Here is a 24,064-nt window from a genome sequence, read left to right on the forward strand (position 1 = left end):
TATGGACGTGCAGGTACGTGTTTCTTCAGCCTCCTAAAACATGAAAACCTTTAAAGAATTAAAACAAACTGGTGGCATATCTCACTATTTTTGTGAGAGTAAAACTGCACTGGTTTCTTTCAAAAGCTGCTGGCTTTGGGTCCGGAGTAGACAGTAATGATCAACTGTATAAAAGACGGGAGTCCACACAAACTCTTTGAAGAAGTTAGAAATCAAGAATTTAAAGAAATCTGAAGTCAGAACTGAACAAGTCTCAGATAGTCTTCATTCTTTCTAGCATTTAAAATCCTAACCACTGTGGATACACAGGGCTCCAGAGAACGCCAGCATCCCAGCCAAGGAAGTCAAGCAGCTAAGACTCTTGTTTTGCTGAGAAATGAAATACTATTATCCTGACACGCTCTCTGCTGGCGAGTACCATAGACACACTTAGAAAAGCCCTCCTTAGTATGCATTTGCTCCGAGATGGTTGCAAGGGCATTATAGGCTAGCTTTTTATCTGGGGGAGAAATCATCATATATGCTCATACAGGATGCACAGTGTTTTTGAGGCTTTGGAGATCCAAGAAACAAAAATCTTTGTGGGCCATGTTACACTTGGGCCCGTTTTTTGACAGTATCTCTTCAACTACACTTTTGGAGTTTGTGTATTAAATCACTACCCCCGATCTGTTCTATCTTTCCGAGCTTGGGAGCGATATAACGTTGTGTTTGCGTTTCCTGTAGGATGACCCTCGCTGCCTGAACGTCATCGAGTTTGACCGCCTGTTGCGGGAATCTCAGAAGGAAGTATTACGGCTACAGCGACAGATTGCACAGAAAAATTTCAAGGAGTGTCTACGTTCCTCTAAAATTAGTTCAGGAGGCGCTTTGCCAAGTGCTACCACGTGCTTGGGACCATCCATACCGATGCTAAATACCTGCATAAAAGACTCACCTTCATTGAAGGAGGCCCACTTGGGAGACCCAGCGCTAGGAGTGGAAGTGCACAGGAAGGTGAGACAAGTGGGTCAGTGGCCTAAAAGTTTGGCTGTTTAATTAGTCAATTAATTACTGTTCTCAGGAAGCTTCTTGCAGTATGTGAGTGCTACAGGTCATGTGTGCTGCGAACAGGTACTGTGCTGGTTTTTAAAATGACCTATTAAAGTGTCGGGTATTGTCTGGCGTGGGGTGAAAGAGCAGCTCCCGATCGCCCAGCGCGAACGCGGCAACACCGCGCAGCCCTGGCAGGGCAGGAGGCCGAGGAGTGCGGCAGGGCCCCAGTCCTGCTTGGCTTTTGCAGGACCGGTCTCCCATGTTGCCTTTGCCACCCCAGGGGACTAGGCAGCGCCTCTTTCTGCCTCTCCGGGCTCAACCCTTGTGAAAGTTTGGCCCCTTGAAGCTGCGTGGTCGCTAATTCACTGCCGCCCGCTCGCCCTTCGGACAGGCCCCAGGCCGGGCCCAGCCCCCGGCGGCCTCGCGGGGCCTCACCCGCCCTCCCCGGGCGCCGCTGCCCGGAGCGGCCCGCACCACGGCCCCCCGCAGCCGCCCGGGGCCCGGCCGCGGCCTTGGGCGCCGCCGCCCGCCCCTCCCGGCCGCAGTGGTACGGCCCGGCAAATCCGCGCCGCCGCAGGGCGCCGCCTCCCGCCCTCCGCTGGCGGGCGCAGCCGGCAGGTAAGGCCGGGCCCTCCCGGGGCGCCCCGCCGCCGCCGCCTCGGGGGTCGCGTTGGGGGCGGCTGCCGCCGGGGCGGGCGGGCGAGCGAGCCCGAGGCGCCGCCGGCAGCGCCTCCCCCGCGGCGGGGCCTGCCGAGCCCTCGTCGGCCGCCGCGGCACCGCCGGGGGACCCAGCCCAGCCCGGCCCGGCCTGGCCTGCCGGGGCCTCGGCGGCGGCGCCGCGCTGCTCTCGGGCCCCGGGTTAGGGCGGCGGGGTTTTTCCGCGGCGTCCCGGCGCGAAACCGGCCGTGAAGAGGGTGGAGGGGGGTGGGGAGAGGGATGGAGGCCGGCAAAGGGGGCGAGGCCCGCGGGCGGGGAGCTGGCTGCGGGCTGGGGGCGGCCGTGGGCGCCGTCGTGCCCCCGCAGCCCCCGGGCAGCAGCTTGGGCAGTGGGCGCATGGTGGGTGCGTGTGGGCCTGGGCGGCGGCCGGGAGCATGAGGGTGGGCCAGGCCCCCCCGGCACTGGGTGTCCCCTTCCCGAGCCGGGGTAGTGCCCCAAGGTCGGCGGGGTCTCGGTGGATATTTCTTTACCCAGTTCTTTTCTGATCCCCTGCAAGTTTTTGGTGCCCATAATACCCCGTTGCAGAATTTCACATATTTTGCCTGTGTGAGAAGTGCCGGCTTTCCTTTGCTCTAAATTCCTGCCATCTCCATTCATTTACTGCTCCCTGGTTTGTATAGACAATACAGCGAATATTTGCGCCTTGTTCACCTTGTCCAGGTCACTCATGATTCTACAGATCTGTGCCCTGCCTTCAGCCTTTTTTTTTGTTTTTATATTGGAGAGTTTTAGCCCCTTTCATGATTTTGTGGGTGGCAGTCATTCTGTGTCTTCATCGTCTTTGTCTCCTCTGTACGTTCTCTCTGTCGTTTTTGAGTTGAGGGAAGCAGCACTGCACACAGCATCTCAGGCACTGGTGAGTCATTGATTTACATAGTGGCATAATGCAGTTTTCTCTTCCTTTCCTAATAGATCTCTTTGCCTTTGTCTAAGCATTGAGTTCTATTGAAATATCATTTGTGTAATGATTAATTACAGAGTAATGATTACTCTGTAATCTCTCAGGGTCTTGAGGTCCTCCTCACCCTTTGTCTCTTCAACGTCAGTACTTGGAGAGCATGGGTCCTGCTGCCTCTCCTCTAGTCTTCTCATTTTTACTAGATATATATCCATGAGAGAATCTTCCCTCTTATCCTGTGGTGGTGTAGTGCCTTCAAAGGCCTGTCAGAGGGTTGTAGCTGAAGGCCTTTAGAGTACCCAAAGCAGACTGTACCTACTTGATCTTCCTCACCCATTTGTCTGTTGACTCTTTAGAAACTCTCTAATGGATTTGAGAGTCTGTATATTTTTTTTCCAAATACATCTTTTTTTCTTTAAGTGTCTGCTTAGTCTGTGCTAAAGTTTCTATCAGTTTCTGCAGAACAGGTGTCTGATGTACAGGTCTGTGTTTCCCCAGATCTTCACTGGAATAGTTTTGACATTTGCCACCTTCCAGTTATTTGGTATTAAGGCAGTGTTAAGCAAGAAGTTGCACGCTGCAGTTCATGATTCAGTTACATGGAAGTTAGTTCATGCCAGAGGGATTTTTAAGCTCTTGGGTGAACATTGTCTGATCTTGGTCATTTGTGACTATTTATTTTGTTGGCTTCCATAGTGCTTCTACAGACATTTCTGCCTGAAAGCAGTATTCTTCATAGTTTAAGATTTCTGCTGTGGTGACCCCTCACCCTCCAAATTCCTTGTGGATGAAGAGAGATGCACAGACTTGTTCTAGTTTTTCTGCTCTGTCCTCATTATCTTTGAATGGCCCTTTTATACCTAGATTTTCAGCTGGCCCTGAAGATTCTGTCCGACAAGAACATGCACTGTGGTCTTTCTCATGGCTGCTCTTCATTTCTCTGCTTCAGGAGAGTCTGTCCTCATTGTCAAGAATTTTCTAGCTGAAAAATATCGACAAAAGTAAGTCTGATAGCCACAGTGAATGGGGAGCAAGGAGGCTGTCGCCAGTCTCTTTGAACCCTGTGACACAGAATGCTGCAGTTCACATGGGCTGTGTTTGGGTGCATGTGGTGTCACGTTGAGGATGAAGTTGGCTCTTGAGGCAGTAACCACACAGTTACTATGGTTAAGAGCAATTTTTTTTTTCTATCTAGCTCCCCAGTTTGGTGTGTCAGGGCGGTAGATCCCCTTTCAAAGAAGTCCCTCTCCCTCAAAGTTTAAAGAATAAGCCTTTCCTCTGAGTTTCCTTGGAAAATCCCTGTTCTGTGTTCTCTCTCTGATTTTCCTACTTCTTTATTTAGGGGTTCTTGGATGCTGGTTATCTCTGTAGCCACAAATCGTAGTTTAGCAGGGTTTTCTTTCAGTGGCAGTGCTGCCTTAAACAACCTCCTGTTACCCTGTTCCCCACTGCTTGCTCATCATGAGATTGCACAGAGTTGCCATGACACAGCTGAAGGAATGGTCCACAGTTGGGTGGCCAATGCTCCAGGACCTTCTGCCATTGACAAAAATGCTTTGAGCTGGTTCAGCACGTTAAATGTATGCTCTCAAAAGTATGTAGGGTTAGGATCACCATCTCTAACAGTCAGTACGTTAAGGCACCATGCCATGCACTGATTTTTGCAGAAGCCTCTGACACAATTGGGCATCCATATTCCCAGTCAGGTGTCTTTCTTGTGAGTCGGGCCTTTTGGCAGAGTGTGTTTTCCTCGCTGCTACCTCCTCAGCTGCCTTCCAAGTTTTTTGAAGGAGTGAGGGGCAAAGAGGCATGGTCTGCTTTCCTCGTCTTGGGGCAGGATTGGGATGAGTGCTTCCTGGCTGCCAGAAACAGAGCTTTTTAGAAAGCCTATAACATTTTTAATTTACTGCTTTACATGCTTTAAACTTTCCAGTCATTTGTCAGAACACAGGTATTTATGTGTCTGTTAAATGTTTGACTTTAACTGATGCAACCTGAACATGGCCATCAATCGTGCAGTTCCATCCTGATCCTCCTGCAGGGTCTCTGCCGTGATCAGTACATGCTGTGGATAGTGCTTGGGGTAGGAAGCAGCTGTTGTACAGTTATTTTTAACTGTATTGTTGAACACATTCCTTGCACCTGGCTAATTCATTGAGCATCCTCCAGTCCCTGCTGTGAATGAGGTGGCACAGCTCCAGATCACAGCTCTATTCATGATGTGTGCCAGCCTCATTTGCCATTTGTCTGTTGAAGTGATGAGTCTGGGTTCTGCGGAAAAATAACAATACATGAGCATGTGTTTGGGGGCTATGTCTCACTTCTTGGGGGAAAATTAAGTCCATGTGGGCTAATTTAATTTTGTAATTTTTTCACTGTGCAGTCATAAAGTTGTCTGTAATTAGAAATTTAATAATTTTGTTTAGCTTTTTACTGGGAAACAAACACAAGCAAGCAGATTTGTCTTGCGTAGTTATTTGCAGGAGAGCATGACTTTGAATTGTTAAGTGTAGTATATGTTACTGGTACAGAGGGTATCTAACCCTAGGTAGCATCAAGTAGCATTGCTTGGGACCTTATTTTGTTACAGCTGGCTAAGATGAAACATTTTCTGTTTGTGAGAAAGCAGGATTTTTCAGGGTGGAGTGGAATACAGATTTGAAACAGACTTTGTGCCAGATGGTTTAGGGGGGAAAAAAAAAAAAGAAGACGTCTCAGAAACATTTATGTATGGATTTTCCAGAGTTAAATATTGCCCCTGAAAAGTTTCTGGCACCAAGTGAGACCAAGGTTTTTGTTAGATGCCATAGTCCCACGGGGTAGTTCCACTGGCAAAAATCATGTCTTCCTTTTGTCTTCACTTTGTTTGAGCTTTTTCTGAGAGCTCAAAGAGCTAGGACTCAGCGGGTGCGTGGCTTGGATGGAGGAGCTCAAGATTTCCAGTCCCTGCTTGGCCCTTGGGCTAGCAGAGTCCCATGCTGACCTGGTTCCGTGGTTGGTTTGACATCACTGAAGCTCACTGCAGGATGGTGGTTTCAAGATTTTCACATTTCAGGCCCCAGCTCTTTAGCAGAGAATCTGAAAATCTTGATAACCTGGGCTTGGCCATAATCTCTTATGGTTTTTTGGCTTTCTGCAGTGGAGCCATGAACTTAGATGTAGACTAGATTAGATTAGATATTGTCCTAATGACTGACTGTAAAGGGAGTTCAGACTGGCTGGCACAGATAACTCAGTACTGTAGATGCTCAAAGTGAAATGAGAGATTCCACTTCTTATGAGAGATCAACCAAAGGTCATAGGCTTAGATAGGATTGTAAGTTCCTCGGGCTTGTTCATTCTAGAAGTTGGCTTTAACAATACTAAAGATCTCCTGACCCTAAAATCTATTTATCAGAAGTAACTTTAAAATCTAACATTTAAAATAGAACAACATCAAAGCCCTCGTTCTTCCGTCTTCTGTCTAGGCAGAGAATGCCATTTCAAATACATCAGTTGACAGTGAAAAGTCAGATTAATCATCATCAAGGATATGTTTCGTTTGTAGCCCAAATTAAAAAGCTAGGTGTTTTGTTAAATACTTGTGTAAAGAATAGGAGAGGAGTGCATAGAAATTCATGAGCTGTTTTAAATCTCATGTGAAACTTTGTCTTCAGACCATGTACTTGAATAAAAAAACAGAGATATTTTTTCCTCAATTTTTAAGTAGATCTCTACTTCTGAAGTGGTTCTTGAGTACTTTTGTAATTGGCTGGGTTTTTTTATGAGTGAGTCTGAATGCACATTGTGACAGCGGAGGTAGGTGTGAGAAGGGTAAGTTTCTGTAGAGGGTTTGCCTAGTTACTCCCTTCATCTAATCTGGTGTTGGCACACACAAGACACACAGCACATGTGCTGCCATTTCAGTTCTTCACAGCTACCCACTGAGATGAGATTCTCCATTTCTTTGCATTTCTTCTCTGCTTTTCCCTCCCTTTGGATTCTGAAATCTTCACTGAAAACCCTCTTCCACTTTCTGCTCTGCATGAGGGTCATGTTCTCTTCTGATGTTTTTCTTGTTTTTATTGCTTTGGAGAGGGCCATGAAAGGTGTTGCTGGTGCCTCTCATTGAAACTTTAGTTGAGGCATGACTGGGAACTCAGGCTTCAGAGCTTTGTAGAGTCAAATGTTGCACTGTGGGATCAATCAAGCTGGATCAATTGGCTCTGGGTACCTGGAGATGCCCAACGCAGGTCTCTGTTTAGCTGGCTGAGTAGTCCCTGGCATGGCATCCACCTTTTTTCATGTGTAATGGTGCTGTTCAGAGAAGATCAGGGGGTTTCATGTGGAGTTTTGCTCATCCAGGCTGTAGTGTCATTACAGCCTCTTCTCCCTTCTCTTATCCCCAGAGCGCAGTGTGCTCTGTAGTTCTGGTTGTCTCTGAGCTCACTGGGATCTCTCATCCTTTTCAGGCGGAGCCAGGTGTGCTACCTTTGGGACCTACCTGTGAAGAACATGAAAATTTCCCTCCCCAAAATGCAATAACAGTCCAAGAGAGTAGCCAACAGATACAGCAGCTGGTGAGTTGTGGCCCTGTCTGTGGGTTCAAGAGGGGAATGTAGGTATAGGCCTTTTCCTTTCAGAATGAAACTAGTCTCTTTTCAGATGGAGGAGTGCAATACCTCTTCTTGGGTTTTTAACCGGTGGAATCCAAGCAGAGATTTTGGGGACAGAAGTATTTCTAGGTGCAAATGTTCTGTGGAAGTGGGAAACCTGGACTAGGCACAACTTGGAAAATTAGTGGGCAAAGTACAGGCCTTCTCTGCATGGAGGACGTTGCTGTGTGACAGCTCCAGATGTTTTACTGAATCTTGCATGCACTAACAGTGGAATACTTCAGAACAAAATGAGGGGGAAACATACCAGTAGACTCTGTGCTGTGTTGGATTTAGTCTTATATGAACATGGATTAGGTATGACTAATGTGGGACAGATGTTGTGTGAGAATTATGTCCCTTATGAATTATTCCAGTAAACAAGAACAATTCACACTGAGTTTCAGCAGTTCATATCTTTCTGGGGAACCAAGAATGGTAGCAAGTAAATACAAATAAAGGTACATAACCAGAGGATGTCTGCTGTCTGTTTTGATGTCATTTGGATTAGAATAAGAGTTGTTCTAGCACAGCTAGTGTTTCAAGCTGAATATTTTGCACAGCTCTGTCTTTTTTTTCCCCACATCCCATCCTTCATCTATGATGCAAATAGGAACAATCTGTGCAAATAGGAAACAGAGGACTGTTTCCAAACGTTGAAAGGGTCAGAGGAGAGAAGAAAGGGCCATAAAAATAGCTATTTGACTTGAAAAGTTTTTGTTTTTACTGCCTTTTTAAAAATCTCCCTGGATTTCTAAACTCTTTGTGTTTGTCACAAAGAGATTTTCTGAAGAAAATAGTAAAAACCTGTATGGCATTGGATCAGAGAAGCTGGGCTTGGATTTCTTATACATTGTAAGAACATGGGCTTGCTGATCTATGTGTGCTTCTTTTGTGCAGGAGTTTGAACTCAAAAAAAAGCGCAAAAAATGTGAAAATCTTGAGCATGAAGTGAGGAAAAAGCATAAAAGATGCAAGGAACTGGTAAGTATTCTTGTTCCCTTCTGTTGTGAGCATAAAGACAGAAAAGATTGTTTCATTCTCCTCTTGGATATTCTTCTGTTTATCTCAGTAAGGGGTCACTGGTTTTTCTCTTAGTTTCAGCAGTGTCACAAATTTTGGGCTTCAGCCCTTGCAGTTGAAATTGTTTATTTAGTCTTTCAGCTGGCTGTGGGTTTCATCACTGGATGAAACTCCATGGCTTTTACTAGTTTGGAGAGGTATTTACCATTTTCACATGCACTTCAGAAAAGTATTATGAGATTTCTACATCTTGAGATGGTAGTTACAGATACCTATGATCATTTCCTTGTGCTTCTTATTTGTTGGATGAAAACCTGCCTCCCTTTAATTTTGTGGAGGTTTTGCAGGTCATATCACAAGGCCTGGATTTTTACCTTGTGTTTGAATTTTTTTAAGCATATTGTCCAAATGTAACAGGTGGTATTAGTGACTATCACAATATTTAGTTTCACCCAAGGGTGTTTACTGTTTGAATAGATGTTTTACATCTTGCTCAAAGCTCAGTTCAGGTTGGGTCTAAATACCCATAAGACATAGCTCAGCCTCATTGCTTGTCTCTGATGTGGTTCATACTGACAAATGTTTCATTTCCAACAGTCGTCCTGCCAGGCTTTGGCTTTAGGCCACTCTCTGCACTCCCAACAGTGCTTCTTGTTCATCTTACCTGCTTCTTTTAATTCCCGTATTTTTGCAAAAGCAGTTTTATCCTTTGATACTGTGCTGATTCTTCATCTACTTTTAGTACAATGCTGCCTTTCACATGATATTATGTACTGCAAAGAGTTTAATTTAATGTTTTTTTTTCCAGTCTAGAATTGGCCTAAAAATGAATGTAGCCCTGGAGTTGAGAAGGACAGAACCATCAGAGCCAAGCAGTCTGTCTTTATCCACTAACTACCTTATCCATATTCTCTGTAGATCTTGCATTGGAGAAGGTGAAACACAACCTAATTGTTTATTCTTGGGCGTTCGTGTGTCCACTTGCTAGTGTCTCTCTACAGTGTCAATCTGTAATTTATAGCATTTGCCACTGTTTCAAGATGCCAGAGGAGTGTCCTTGCTTTGTCTTACCCTTGAGGAGCAGTCTGAAACTATTTATTTATCTGGCCCTCTGGCTAGTTTCTTTGCTGTTGAGATTTCAGTCAGACACTTATGTGCACCTGTATATCATGAGCCAGGTCAGATTATGGCTCTTTCTTCAACACTGTGTCATGGCAGAAAGCTGAGAGGAGGCACCTGCAGTCTGGTTGCCAAAACTAGTAGGGCTTTTCTCCATTGCTACTTGTACAATTTGTTTTTTTGCCATGGGTCACACACACACATGTTTTGCCACTGAATCCAAGCTGCTTGGAACAGTCTTTCCTTCTGTGATCAATACCTTGGTTGGATGTTTGGTTGCTGCAGCAACTTGCAGTCAGGCTTTTTCTTTCTAATGGAAGTGTTCATGTGCCTGGTTTCAGTCAGGCATCTTATTTGTTAGCATTTGATCTAGTTCACTTGTCTCAGAAATTTGTTGCTCTCAAGATCGCCTTAGGACCTGGAACAGGTCAACTACCAGAAAAAGACATCGTTTTTATGTTCATCTTTTAGGGAAATGCTTTGGGAGCAGTTGTTGTTCTATTCATTTTCCCAATTTCTGTAGCGCAGAGGGAAGATCTGTGCTGCCCTATGTGAGCTGCAGGCCACCCATCATAGTAGCCATCTCCAAGGCTTAGTTGTGTCTTTATGGTCTGCACAAGGCATAGTTATGTCTTCTCCCTCCTCTGCATCCCTGTGGTAGGTTTCTTTGCTGATACGTTTCAGTACTGCTGACTGATTGCTCACCTTTCTGATTGCAGGGAAAGAGAGTGGACGTATTAAGCAGCTGGATGGGACGGTCTTTGTCCATCACAGTACTCAGCCAAATCCGAGTGCGCTTCTTTATTTTAACATAAAAAATTCATTGGAACTTGTTGAGCTTCTTGGGGATTCCCCATGAGCTGCAAGTCCCTGAGCTACAGTATTGAATGCTGGGGAAGTATCATTGCCTGCTTGCCTTGCTCTTTCTCTCCTGTCTAGGCATCCTCTGTTGGCCACTGTCAGCAGTAGGGTTCTGGGCTAGAGGCACCTTTGGTCTGGGTTATTTTCGGGTCCTTAAGGAATAAATACATCATTGGATGTAGAGTTGCTGGACAGTAGCTTTTCAAGATCAAGAAGGGACCACCTCACCTTATACTACTGGGACCGAGACTCTGCCAGCATAGGGAATTAGTTCTTAGAATATCCAGGAAATATTTGATATGTGTAAAATGTTGGTGTGGGGGAGAGTGTGTGTGTCTATGTGGAGTTATTTGTGATTGTGAAACTTAAATTTCCCCAATGGTCTACAAAGCATGCTGTACAAACCCTCTGCAGATGGGCTAGACCTGACAAGTCTCTCCATATGTCCATAGTCTCCTGCCTGCTCAGAGACACTGTTATTTAAGGCAGAGTGATAGCTGGCTCACGTTGCCTTCTTGACTCCAGACTGAATCCTTGATTTTTGAATTAGACCCAGCCATTTAAAACTCCTATTATTGAATTTGCAGTCTAGAACTGTTTTTAGCTTTATTATTCCAAATATTTTTTCCTCCTTAGCTGAAATTTGTCAAGAAGACTCTGATCTTGAACCAGCAGTGAAACTCAGCAAATTGTAGATGCAGATAGGGGATAGTTCCAGACAGCAGCATTTAAATGATGTGTCATTGGAGCTGCGAGGTAGACAAGGAAATATCTTTTTCATTCTGGGCTTTGGGGCTACAGAAATGGAAGAAGAAAGTTAACAGAACACCTGATACAGGGCTGCTATCTGTTTGAGCAGGGCTGCATGCTTGTGCTTTGCACTCCTCAAGCAGCATTGCATCAGCATCCTGCACCATCAGTCAGCAGGAGCAGTGGAGCTGCCTGTTTGACACTCAGTAGGAGAAGGTGGCAGGGGGGTTAATCGAGGACCTTGGTGGAGTAACACCTGCTGTTTCTGGACAGGAGATCCAGCTGCAGGAGATACAAAGTGAAAATGCACGACTGGCTGAAGAGAACTCACAGCTAAATGAGAAGGCTGGATGGGCAGGACAGGTAAAAAGCAGTATTTTTGTTTGTCAGATGGAGCATTAGCTCTGTAAAACTTGGCTGAGAAGAACTTACTAGCATAGTAGGTTTTTAGGCTGCCAGCTCAGTAACTGTTGGGTGCCTGTCTGAGTACTTGTCCGTCCTTGGTACCACATGGTAACTGCAAGCAGAACAGTAAACTGCCCTGTGTTTATTATGGAATTTGCATAGGCTGGAGTGAGATGCTTTGCTCTTACTTGAGTTCATACTTGGTTTGTTTACCTAAAATAACTTGTTAATGAGTTCCTAACCAAAGACAGACAGTGGGCGAGGAGCAGTGTGCACTAGTCAGGGCACTGGTAGAGCAGAACCCATCATGGAGGGTGTGACATGTTTGCAAGTGGTCACAGTCACTTCTGGCATTTTACTGTAACCCCCAAAAAGGGGTGTGTTGGCTGATGATGGGGCAGAGCTTAGAGGGCAGGGAAGAGAGCCACCCATGTGCAACTCAGAACTACCCTTGCCAGGTGGAATACCCAAAAGCTTCAGGTCTTGGGGCAAAGGCAGGATATTTGCACTGCTTTGTATGTGCAAACAAGTATTCATCACATTAAAGACAGATACAAATGCATGAACATTTGTTTTGAATGAAAACCAGAGGGAGAGGAGGTTGGTGGTTTTGGTATCTTCACAACTGGGAATCAGGTCTGCAAAACTGCCTATTGAGATGTGAAAATAAATGATCCTCTATTATGGCTATGGCTACTTGTGCTAATTGGCAAGCCTTTCTTTCCAGGTTGAATCTGAGAATGCTGACCTGAAGTTGCAGGTTGTTTTGGTTACTAAGGAACGAGATTCTGTGATTCAGACAAATCAAGGACTTCAAATCAAGCTGGAGAATCTAGAGCAGGTGCTGAAGGTCAGTAAGACCCATATGGTTGGAAGGACTGTTTTGACACTTAATGCTCTTTTGGCTGGCACGGGTTGTCTCTTTGTTCTTTTTGTCCAATATTTGCATCTGTGCTTCTCTTGGGGATTCTTCTGTGCTGGCACCCTGGGACATGGCCTTCCAAGGTGGGCAGAGATGCTGGAGAAAGGCTGCTGCAGGGGTGTGGGTGGGAGGGCAAGTATGGTGGCCATCACTGATTTAAGCATTCTCTTTGACTGTGTTGCTCTGTCTTGTGGTGGGAATTTCTTACTTTCTTCTCTGTTTAATGATGATGTGAAATACAGACCATGTTTTCATTCTGTGGCCTGTGGTAGGACACAGGATGATGTTTCAGTAATGTTGCCCTTAAACTGTCTGCGAATTGTTCTGCAGCACATGAGAGATGTGGCTGAGCGAAGGCAGCAGCTGGAAGTTGAGCACAAGGAAGCGCTGCTAGTCCTGAAGGAGAAACAAGAGGAAGTCAGACGGTTGCAGCAGGTATGCAGCATGTGAGAAAATGGACATTTTACTCTCTGAATCCCTGGAAAGAGATGGGAGTCCTACACCATGTCTCCTTGGAGGGGCAGTGTAGGGAGGAGGTATGTGTGAGTCTACCAGATAAAGTAACCCAGGGAAGCATGTCTTTGTCTAGGGGAGCTCTGTTACCTGGCAAAGTGAGAGGCTTTTCTCATGAATGACAATTCTGATCTCTCACTGCTCTTTGTCCATAGATCAGAGATGCCTTCAGTCTGTCCAGCATTTTAAATCTATAATGGGGTCTGTCAAGGTGATGACAGTATTATTAGAAGTGAGCTTAGATAGGCTGCTTTCTTATTTACTGTTTCTTATTTCTACTTAGGCCCAGGCAGAGGCAAAAAGGGAACATGAAGGAGCAGTACAGCTTCTAGAGGTAAGACAAAAGAAAACAAGACAGATAAGGGGCTGCAGATTTGGCATCCTCTGTTCATAATGTCAGTTTTGTCGATGCCCCGGATTTTATTGATTCTTGTGCAGAATGCTGTAGAGTGTAAGTCTGTCACAAGACAGTGCTGCTGTGCACAAGTATCAGTTGTGCTGGCAGAGTAGTCACTGGAATTAAAGTTTTGAAAAGTTCAACTCCAGCCTGTTCAGTCCTTGAATTAGGGTACTTCATTCAGACTGTGCCCAATACCTCTTTGAAGGATGCATGTAAGTAACTAACTTCTGATCTGCCTGCTGCTTTTTCCAGGATCATCTGCAGGGGGGAAGAATACTTGGGTCCATGTGATTTGACATTTCTTTTGTGTATATGTGCTCTATGCTATTTATTAATGAAGAAAGGAGAAATGTGGCCTTTGCCTCAGCCTAACAAGTAATGAGGCCTGAGGCAGCTCTTTTGTGCTGTTTGGTAGTCTGGGACCAGCTATGTGAGTTCTCTGAGATGTGTAAAGAATAGGCTTTGCTGTGGCAGCAGACAACTTAATGATGCAGGCTGGGAGACGTGATTAGCACTATCTTACTTTTCATTTGCACTGTCTCAGTGTGTATCAAGATGGCCTTCGAGAAAACGCTGACAGAATTCCTGGAGCTGTAAAGGCAAAGCAGCAAGCCCTGGAACTTGATGTGACAGGGGAAAGCCAGTGCTATGAGCGGGGTTAGCTGTGACAGCACAGGGGGCACCTTCTGCTCTCTTGGTGCACTGAGGTTTTCTGAGTGCAAAAACACCTTAGGCTAAGGTGGGCACCTGGACGACAATGAGCTCTCATGTTAATGAGCCAAGGCCCTGTCTGTAACATACATACAGTCATGGATGGCAGACTGAAATGTCTCTGTCCACCACTGTTCAAGAGCTCTGTGGTTGTTAGGAGCCCAGGAGACTCTGCAACATCACTAGAGCAAGATGGCAAGTGTCCTTGATTGAGGATATTGCTGCATGGCTGCAAACAGCATCTCCTTTGAGTGGGCCTGACCTGTGTCTGGGCTGTGAGATCCCCAGAGTGCTGGGCTCCTAGTAGGTGCGATTGAAGTTGTTGCAGCCTGGGAGAATATCGTGGTGAAGTGACATTATGTATTGCCTGTTCCCAGGTTCTTTCTTGGGCAGCTGCTTTTGGCTGCAAAGACAAGAGCTGGGCTGATACAGCTGCTTTTCGTACGTCAGTTAGCATTTAGCTGGCTTCTTAATAACATTTAAGGGAAGAGAGGATTGATGCTTGGCAAGTGTTTTCTGAATTCATTGCAGGATTGGAGCAGCCTCTTTCTTTCAACTAGACAGCTACCTGTGTAGAGGAGGAAGGGGACAGTCATTCTATGCTTGAGAGGCTGGTTGTGCTGTTCTATGAGGGCCTCATCAATTAAACATTCTTGTTTCCACGTTGCTGGTACAGGGATGCTTTATGGTAGTGACAGCAGGAGGGCAGAAGAAAGAGAAGTTGTCATTAAAAACTAGTTTAATGTGGAGTGGCAGTCATTTAAATGACTTAAGTTTAATTGTAGCCATTCCAGGGCATCAGTGTAGGATAGACCTAGGAATTTTGGGGTGTCTACACTACATATTCTCATTTTAAATGTGTTTGGATTGCTTTTTGGTGTCATCTCAAGGATGAATGGGTGTGATGCATTTCCCTGTTGGAAGAGTTCAGCCGCATGATTGTTTTAAGTGTAGTCTCCATTCCTTGGAGATTTTCAAAGCCTGACTGGGCAAGGCTCTGAGCAAACCTGCTCTAGCTGACCCTGCTTTGAGCAGGGTGGTGTGGGCTAGACAATCTCCAGAGATGCCTTCCAACATCCGCTGTTCTGTGATTCTATGGTAAGGATGTCAGGAGGTGAGTAGAGGTATGGGTTGGTTTCTCTGTGAAGAGATGCCATATGTAGACTGACTGACACAGCTTAGAAAGAAGACTTTGAGAGTTATAGACATTGGAATGAAAGAATTTAGTAGTGGTTCAAAAGTAAATGAGGACACAAGAGTCTCAACTGCCTTTTAGACTTTGTAGATGAAGAAGGCAACAGCCGAATTTCAAGGATCCAGTTTAGAGTTTTGTTGGGAAAAATGATGAATAGAGCTTAGCTTAGCTTCAGTTGTCTTTCCTGACCTGGGAGCAGGGTGCATGACTGAGCAGGCTGTTAGCTGCTTGAAATAATTTCAAAGCTGGGTTTTGAGCTGTGTTTTTCTTCCCAGCGCTCCTTGGTCTCAGACCTGGGGAAAGGTCTGGGCAGGAGTCAGTTCTGTGATATTTAAGAGTGGTTGCAATATACTGGGAAAAGAAGGCTTGAAATTTAGCACTTAAACTTATTGCTAAAAGCTGATTGAATTTTGGAGGTCCTCAAAAGGTGCATCCTTATACATGCATTTGATTTGTGGGATTTGGCTTTAGTTTAGCAGGTGGATGCTTGACTTGCGGTGATAGTCTCAGTATGAAACAAGGCAGACACTGTAAGTCAGTGCAAAAACAATCTCACTCAAACTGAGGGGTGGGTTATCTTTGGCAGGTGGGCTGATTTTTGACTAATGTGACTGCTGATGTGGTTTTATATCTCTTTTTGCTCTTTTCCTTGCTGACAGAATACTTTGGATTGCATGCAGGTACTGATATAATCCTATCAAGTAGGACGTGTTTCTCCCCTCCCTAACTTTGACATTTGCTTGATGTATCTGTTTTAACTGTACTCTGTAAAGGATTGCAAGAGTGTCGTTTCCAAAAAATAAATGTAATGAAAGGAGCTACCACTACAAGTTTGATGGAGCAGCTGCTTTTCTGTTTAAAAGCTTTGCTTCCTCAATCAATTAAAATTTGGAGCTTTTATTGGTTTTTTTCAGATTTTCAGTTTTGTCAAACTCTGCGCCTTCTTCTGATGTTACATGCATTTGAAGGTCTTTTGGGAAATACTTGCAGTCCAAGATTGAAGTGTTTCTTTCAAATGAGACTGTGATGGAGAAAAAGACAGGTCCTGCTGGCTTTGTATTTGGTTGGAAGGCAGGAAGCAGGGATTATGAATAACTGTTTTCACAGCACCGTTAGTAGCTAATGAGATAATAAAGGTGTTATACTCTGGGAGCTGTGCTAGTCAAGATATTCACAAAAGATTTGGAATGAGGTTTTGTATCAAAGTTATGGGACTTGCACCTGATGGAAAATCGTTTTTGACAGTCAGCTTCAAATCTGACTGCAAAGAGCTGTGGGAAACCTTATGAGTAACTGGGAGATTAAATGACAAATATCACTGACTATCAGAAAGTGCAAAGGCATGCACATGGAGGAGAAGCCACAGGCCGTATCGAAAAGGTAAATGCAGGAATCAGAACTTTCAGAAAAGGAATTGGCCCTGGCCCAAGGTCATTGTTAGGGTGTGACCACATCTTGTGGAAGGGGCACCCACATTTGTGTGCAGTGCTGGAAGTTCCTTCCAACCTGATCAAACTTTGGAGTCAGCCATCCTTTGAGCAGGAGGTTGGACTGCTGACCTCCAGAGTCTCTCCTTCTAAACTAAGTATTTCTTTGATTCTCTGATCTCAAAAACATATAGCAGAAGATACAGAAAAAGGTAAGAAGGGAGATCTGGATGGGGAACATCATCTATATGAGGAGGAATGTAGTAGAGCAGCCAAGAAGGAAAGTGTCTGGGAGGACAGGAATGTGCTGGTGGTGGTTGGGTCTAACTTGGTGGGAAAATAAGAGCAAGTTCCTGAATTCATGGTCAAATTCACACTACCATGCTCTGCTTCCTGCTCTTGCAGCCTCTTCTAGTAATCATGCTACTCAATCGCAATTGGTGTGTGGCTCCTCTTTCTCCCCGTTTCAGGTTAGGCATAGACACAAAAGTCTCCCTTCTTTCCTATGTCTGCAGTTTGGTTCCTGCCGGTTCCCTGCAGTTCCTGACCGTGTCCTCAGGTTCCCCTTCCTTGACTACCTGCTTCCTAGCACTGGCCTGGAAACTCGCTGCTTGCCTAGTTGTGTGTGAATCTCTGAGAGCAGTCTACTAGAACTGTACATTGTTTGTGATGTGACAAAAGTAATTAGGGGATGCTTGTGCATTGTTTTGAATAACACAAGATGTAAAGGACACCTGACCATTTAATTAGGTATCTCAGAATTAAACTCAGGATTATCCAGGATATTGGCTTGGCCACCACTATAAATGGATTTAAACTGTGATTAACAAACTTACAGGATGGAGGTTTATGATGCTGTTAAGCACAACATCCAGATGCATCTGCTGGCTCTGATCTCCGGATCACAAGATGGGAGAACCCTCCATGGTCCCTCAGTCATTCTGTACCTGTCCCTTGTCAAAGGCTCTGTCCCAAGGTGTGATCAGGGACAAGGTGCTGGTCTAGAGGAAGCTCTGGTTTGATCCAGTACAGTTGTCCTTATAGTCTGTAGTTTCTTTTTTTTCATTAAGACACAATGCTTAGGGAGGAGCATTTATGTTAAAAATCTTAATTGAAGTAAATATAAGCCCTCATGATTGCGGAGAAATCCTATGTAACGTGGCTTCAGTGAACAGGAAATCCTAAAAAACAAAGGGCAAGTAAAAGAATATCACCTGTTGCCATTGCTTACAAAAAAAGTCTCATAAGTTAAAAATGGATCTCATAGTTTCGTTGAACTCTGGGACTGATAATGCTGTCAGAGCACAAAGGCTCATGCTGTGTTTTTTACATCTGTTAAATCACAGTGCTGAAGTGGTAGATCCAGGTATCTGGAGGGTAAAGGAATGATTGTGCTTTTTCTCTCCATTTCTGGTGTGATGTGGCTAATGGAAGGAATTGGCTCTGAGGAAGTGGAGAGCGCAGACACTTCTGGAAGCTGTTCATGAAATCTGATATTTCCTTTCCGTATAGAGACTGTTTCTTCTTGCCAGACTTCGTATTGGTGAATTTCCTAAATAGTAGTTTTTCCTTGAAGATGGAGAGCTCCTAGCCAGTTGGTAGGAAACAAGTGAAAACCTGACACGTTTTAAACAAGTACAATGTGATAAAGTAAAATCACCTGCATGCTCAGAAGTTGATAGGGAGTGAGCCAGAAAGATTTTGCGGTCCTCTGAGACAAGAAAGAAAGCTTCTTCCAGGTCAGATGTGTTTTAGAGCTGCTTAAAAAACAGACTTTCTGTCTCACAAGATATTTCAAGGCATGATTCAATTTTTGAGGTGGAAGGAGGAGTAGACATTTTGAAAACATTTTATAGAAGGGAAAATTTTGAAGAGCACAGTTCAGAGTCATCTGTTTTGATGTGTTCTTCCTACTCGAAATGATTAGATGAGTGACTGGAAAGCCTGATGTGATCTCAGCCCAAAGGGAAAAAAGGGAATAGGAAGCGCTCAAATGCCACCTCCTGCAAGGCAGAGCTGCACCTCAGCCAGATGCACTAACACCAAATTAAAGAAGTTGGATTTTCTGCATGAACTCTGAAAAACTACTGATTAGGTGAGAAATTCCCGTCCAACACTAGTGGCTTTTGTTCAGTTATTACCTGAAGTGCATGAACAGGTCCTACACAGTGAATCTGTCTTGGAATCTAGAGTGAGCTGTCGTGTGGTGGCAAGAGTGAGAAGAGGAAAAGGAGCAGTTGTGTTCCCCTTGGAATGAACTTGCCACAGCTAGGAAATATATAGGGGGTGTATAGGGATGATAGAAAGGGTGGCCAGGACTTGGCAGCATTTTGGAAGGAGAAGATCTAAAGTTGGTAGAAAAAGAATACTAAGAAATTGAGACAAATATTTTTTTCCTTCTCCTAGAAGGAATGAGTATTTCCTTCTCCACAAGATGTCCCCAAGACTGCTCTACATCTCTTTGCTGAGAAATAGCTTTCTTTTACTCACTGTGTGTTTTCCTGCAGCAATTCACCCCTGTAAGACCTGGCTGCAAAGTGTGCAGCTTGCCTGCATCACACAGATGTTTTGCAGCATGGGCTGAGGCACTGAAGCCCTCTGCCCTTCCTGGTGCCTGGAGGAGCTGAGGCCCAAAGGGGGAATAGAGAATCCTGCCCAGAAGCATTTGTGGGGAGACCAGGGTAATGTTGCAGGAGCTTGCTGAAGCCTCTGGGCTGGTGGGGCAGATGAAGCATTGGGAGGGCAATTCCTTTTGGAGACATGATATCAATGCTCCAATAAATGCACAAAGCCTTCTCAATCTTTATGCTTTCAAGGCTTGTTTATCTTTGACACATCTCACCCTGTCTTGTGCAGAGCTTGGATAGGACATTTACATTCAAACCCAGCATTTCAGGGATATTCCTGATTCAGGGATTCCTAACTGAATCCTGAATCGAATCCAAATTGAATCCAATTCCTGAGTTGAATTTGTAGCTGGCCTCCTAAGAAGCGATGAGTCTGGAGTTTTCAAGGATAGTATAGGCATGGAGCTGCCAGCTCCTATTCACCATTCCTGGACTGGGGACACTTTCAGGTCGCTGGAGTTTGAATGTCACTCAGTTTCTAAAGAGATGCAGCAAAGACAAATGCTGTTTGGAGGCTTGTTGGTGGTTTAGATATGTCCTCATACCTCACCTTATGTCTCTCCCTTCAGGCCCGTGTGAAGGATCTGGAAGACCAGTGCCGCAGTCAAACAGAGCGGTTCAGCCTCCTGTCTGAGGAACTCAAACAGTTCCGGCTTCAAACAGGAAAAATCGACCTTCTCACCTCTACGTTGGTGACTTCTGAGCCTCCTCTCACTCTGTGCAGCTCTACCCCGCAGCCCCACTGGGAGAAGGGTAATTGCTGAGTTTACTTGCAGGTGTTCTGGCAAGCATGTTGTTATTGGTGTAAGTGGATAAGTATAAAGGAAATAATGGAAATGTTTGTTTAGCTTTTGGGATCTCTCTCTGGCTTTTTCTGTCTCGCTCATAAATACCTTTTCTCTGTTTTGTAGTCATCAAAGAGAACTCAGCACTTCTCTGACCAAAGGGAGCCCAGGGTATCTAGTCTGTTGCACTGTTAAATGAATTGCATTTTTAGAGACTTGAGTTGCTTTAAGTGCACTTTGGTACTTGCTGCTGATCTTGTATTCTCTGTGTACTTAAAAGCAACAGACAGATTATTTTATTGCAGATTCAACTGTTGTCCCTGCATTGCTGACTCACCAGGACACAAAGAAGACTCACAATGGAGAGGTTGAGTTGGAAACTTTACAGCGGATGCCTGATGCCACTGTTGGCTCCCCAGTTGCTGCTGCTGGCTCTCAGAAACAAGCCAAGAAGGTGGAATCTCAGTCAAACTCTTCAAAATCAGAATCCATGCAGAATAGTCCAAAATCCTGCCCGACTCCAGAGGTCAGTATGGGAGACCCCTCTGCGGTCTCTCCTTCCTAGCCAAGAGAGAATAAATGCCCTGTTGAGAGGACTCTATTTCCTGGGTATTGCATTCTTTCCCTCCTGGCTGCCTGAAAGAAACATGAGAAAACCTGCATGAAAAATTGAAAAGGCTTTGGATGCCCATGTCCATAATTCTAATTTGTAGAAATTGCTGTGCTCCGGGAAGAAAGCAGCTGGCTATACAGCATGCTGTAAAACATGCTGTTGTGACCTTGGAGAAGGTGGGGGGTCAGTTGGTGAGTAGTTTAGGAAAGCTCTGGCTAAGGTTCCTTGTGACATCTCAGCCTCAGCTGACCGCATAAATGCTACAAACTGTTATTTTTAGCATTGGGAAGGACTGCCCAGACTGTTTTTGGCCCCAAGCTTTGAGTGAGGTTTTTGATGCTCTTAGGTGTAGAAGTCTTAGATGGTGTAAGAAATTGTGAAAAGATGCTGAGTTTGCACTAGCAGAGGGATGAAGTTAATAGGCTTTGGTTTTTGTCTCACTCAGATATCACAGATGACTGTTACTTCTCCCCAGGAGCTCATACACGTAGTATTGTGCAGTTCATTTAAGCAGTCTTTCATACTCACTGCTATGTATCACTTGATGTGACAGTTTAAGGGAAGACAGTGCTGTGAGTAGGAGTAGGTGTGATGGCATGGGCAGCAGCTTTTGCTGGCAGCTTTTGCTGTCTTGGTCCACAGATTTCTGAGCGCTAATGTGGCTGAGGCCATGCCAAGTGCCTCGTTGTACACCTTGAGAACGGTGATGTCTTGTGCTAGTGAGGCTAGAGCACTAATGGAGAGATACAGTCATAACAGGCAGCGCCCACCACTGTGGAAGAGCTTGGTGGTTGTTAGGAGACAAGGTGAAGCTGTCCTGTTCAGTGACAAAGTGAAGGCCACACCAGGAAAGGAAGAGATACTTAACTATAAATTATGTAGTGGGAGAAATGACAGTTGGTTAGTGTACAGAAGACTTGGAAGCCACCACGCCTTCATAGAGAGAGGAAGCTAGTGGTGCCTAGAGAGATCAGACTATGGTCTATGGAAAAGATCTGGTGTGTAGAGCATTGGACTTCAGCAGCACATGTTTATAGGCAAAAGTGTTATCCAGGTTACTGAAAGCTACTCCATTTGTCTACCTGTGAGTGTTACAGGGTACAGATGTTTGTTATCGTGGGACATGGTGCAAGATGGCATTTACAGTAAATCATAAGTAGTACATCCTTTCTTGGAATGGCTAAAACAAAAGTTACTCTTCACACTTCTCTTGTTTAAAGATGCCATTGCAAAAACTGGGACATGAATACAGTCAGTGCAGCTGGAGAGATCTGTGCTGCCTCTGAGCGGATCTTTACCCAAAAGAAAACATTATCTGTTAGATGCTTGAGCTTCCATTTTAAATAGGTGAAAGCAGTTATCTTGTGCTAGAATGTCATTAGGCCAAGATTAAAACCTGAAAATTATGTGGAAGGAACATAGTCTCACATTGATTAAACTAAAATAAATCATTTGAATAGACTGTCTTGAAAAGGTGCTTGGAATCCTTTCAAAGATTAACTTTGCCAGTTCATACACTAGCACAGTGTCTACTGTGTGTTCTGGTGCCTGCAATGGGTCTTCATCAAAAATATATTTGCCTTGAAGTATGCTTAAAAAGGCACCTTGATTTGGTTCATTGGCACTGTTTCAAACAAACACAAGGGAAGTATATTGTCTTACAAGTATGATTGCATTATGGAACTCATTGCCATTATATGTGAAATTTCCAAATATCAATGGGCTTGAAAAAGATTGAGGCAGATTTCTGGAAGCTGCTTCTGCCAGTAGCCACTAAATACATTCAGGATGCAACCTTGAGCTTAGGAAGTCCCTGCATAGCTGATTGCTAGAAATTGAGAGGCTATACATGGAAGACAGGATTTCATGCTTGCCCTCTTTCTTGAATGCTAGTATCGTTTAACAGAGCCAGCTTTTTGGGTTGGGTAGGGTTTTGGTCTGAACTGGTATGGCCTTCTAATGTTCTGAAAGTAAACAAACAATTATATTGAGGTATTTATAGGTACTCCAGGGGAACTGGAGGCAAAAACTTTAATAAGATTGAAATTCCTTATATTGAAAGCCAGCTCCAGTTTTGAAGCCTGAGGCCTTTGGTGGAGCTTTTGCTTATTTTGGGTATTTTGTTACCAACCTGCTGGTGTGAGACAGGTATGCCTGAGGACTGTTCATATGCAGAATAACTGTGTTATTGCAAGGTATGTTCTGAAGGACAAATCAAAATGATTTAAACTTGTTTTTAAGGCTGTCACTCCCTGCCTGAATTAAATAAGCTTTTTTTAAAAAAGAAAGCTGGACTGAGAGGTCTAATAAGGTCCCCTTTGTTCAGATTACCAGCAGGGCCTGCGTGCTAGCTTTTCTATTTCAGGTAGGGACGACTACCATTTGGAGGTAGGAGGAAGTGAATATACTAAACTAAAGAAATGTAGGGTGGAAGGGGCCTCCAGAGTTGCCGGTCCAATCTCCCACTCACAGTGGCACTGTCACCAACACTAGATCAGGGCGGCCATGGCTTTGTCTAGCTGAGGCTTGAAACCCTTCGAGGGTGGATATCCCCTGCCTGTGTGGGAACCTATCCCAAGGCTGCATCCCCCTCCTGGGGAAGGAGTTTTTCCTAATATCCTACCTGAACCCTTGAAGCTGCATCTTGGAGCTGTTGCCTGTTACTACTGGTCCTGAACCTCATCAGTAAATCTTCCAGATAGTCCTTGGCCCAGTGGGCAGACTGGCAGCATACACTAGCTTAAAGGACCTGTTCACTGCTCTTGAAATCCTTTGAGTGTTCTTTTATTCTGGTTTGGGCCGTATCTTATTCTCCATCTTTAATGTTTTTTTTTTTTTAGGTGGATACTGCAAGTGAAATGGAAGAACTGGATGTTGACAGCATCTCTCTAATTCCAGAGCCAGGCAGCCAAGGCCCTGCAAAACTGCAAGTCTTCTTAGCTCGATACAGGTACTGTGTCATCTGTTGCGGTCTTGGAGGTTAGACAAGTTATCTCACAGTTGCCTCCTTTACCCTGGTCTCCAGCATTAGCCACTGTTAGGGCTGGGTATTAGTGTGTCTATGTATCTGTGTATTCCTTCATGGGAATTTTTGTGACCTGTATTACCTGCACAAGCAAATCCAATGCGCTTAGTTCAACAAAAACATAGTTAACTCATTAGTTACTCAGTGAGCAGCACTGGTTGAAACTTTTCTTTTGAAAATGGTTTTGGATGGAAAATTGAGTTTTGAGTTGACACATTTCATGAAATACGTGATTTCTACAGAATAGTCAAGTCTTCTCCAAGAAAGTCTTATACCTAAATTCAATTTCTAAGTTAAAATTTTTGGCCAAAGTCTTTCTGGTTGAAATTTAAAAAAAAAAAAAAAAAAAAAAAAAAAAAAGGCAAGAAAACCTAGCATTGAATAAGGGCATATTTTTCTGATAA

The 24,064-nt window shown here is 44.6% G+C and overlaps 1 protein-coding gene across 2 annotated transcripts in view; it reads left to right on the top strand.

Moving 5' to 3' along the window:
- The window catches only part of TSPOAP1 (TSPO associated protein 1), a 76,930-nt gene that overhangs the window by 21,712 nt on the left and 31,154 nt on the right, over nt 1-24,064 (top strand). For both annotated transcript variants that reach the window (XM_026107177.2, XM_064523489.1), the window contains exons 5-14: nt 727-996; nt 7,102-7,209; nt 8,185-8,268; nt 11,311-11,400; nt 12,170-12,292; nt 12,695-12,799; nt 13,161-13,211; nt 19,807-19,990; nt 20,328-20,548; nt 23,476-23,585. In XM_026107177.2, coding sequence (XP_025962962.2) covers nt 727-996; nt 7,102-7,209; nt 8,185-8,268; nt 11,311-11,400; nt 12,170-12,292; nt 12,695-12,799; nt 13,161-13,211; nt 19,807-19,990; nt 20,328-20,548; nt 23,476-23,585 — 1,346 coding nt within the window. The remainder of the gene's footprint in view (nt 1-726; nt 997-7,101; nt 7,210-8,184; nt 8,269-11,310; nt 11,401-12,169; nt 12,293-12,694; nt 12,800-13,160; nt 13,212-19,806; nt 19,991-20,327; nt 20,549-23,475; nt 23,586-24,064) is intronic.

This window comes from Dromaius novaehollandiae, chromosome 19, assembly GCF_036370855.1.
Source record: "Dromaius novaehollandiae isolate bDroNov1 chromosome 19, bDroNov1.hap1, whole genome shotgun sequence".
Taxonomy (NCBI): domain Eukaryota; kingdom Metazoa; phylum Chordata; class Aves; order Casuariiformes; family Dromaiidae; genus Dromaius; species Dromaius novaehollandiae.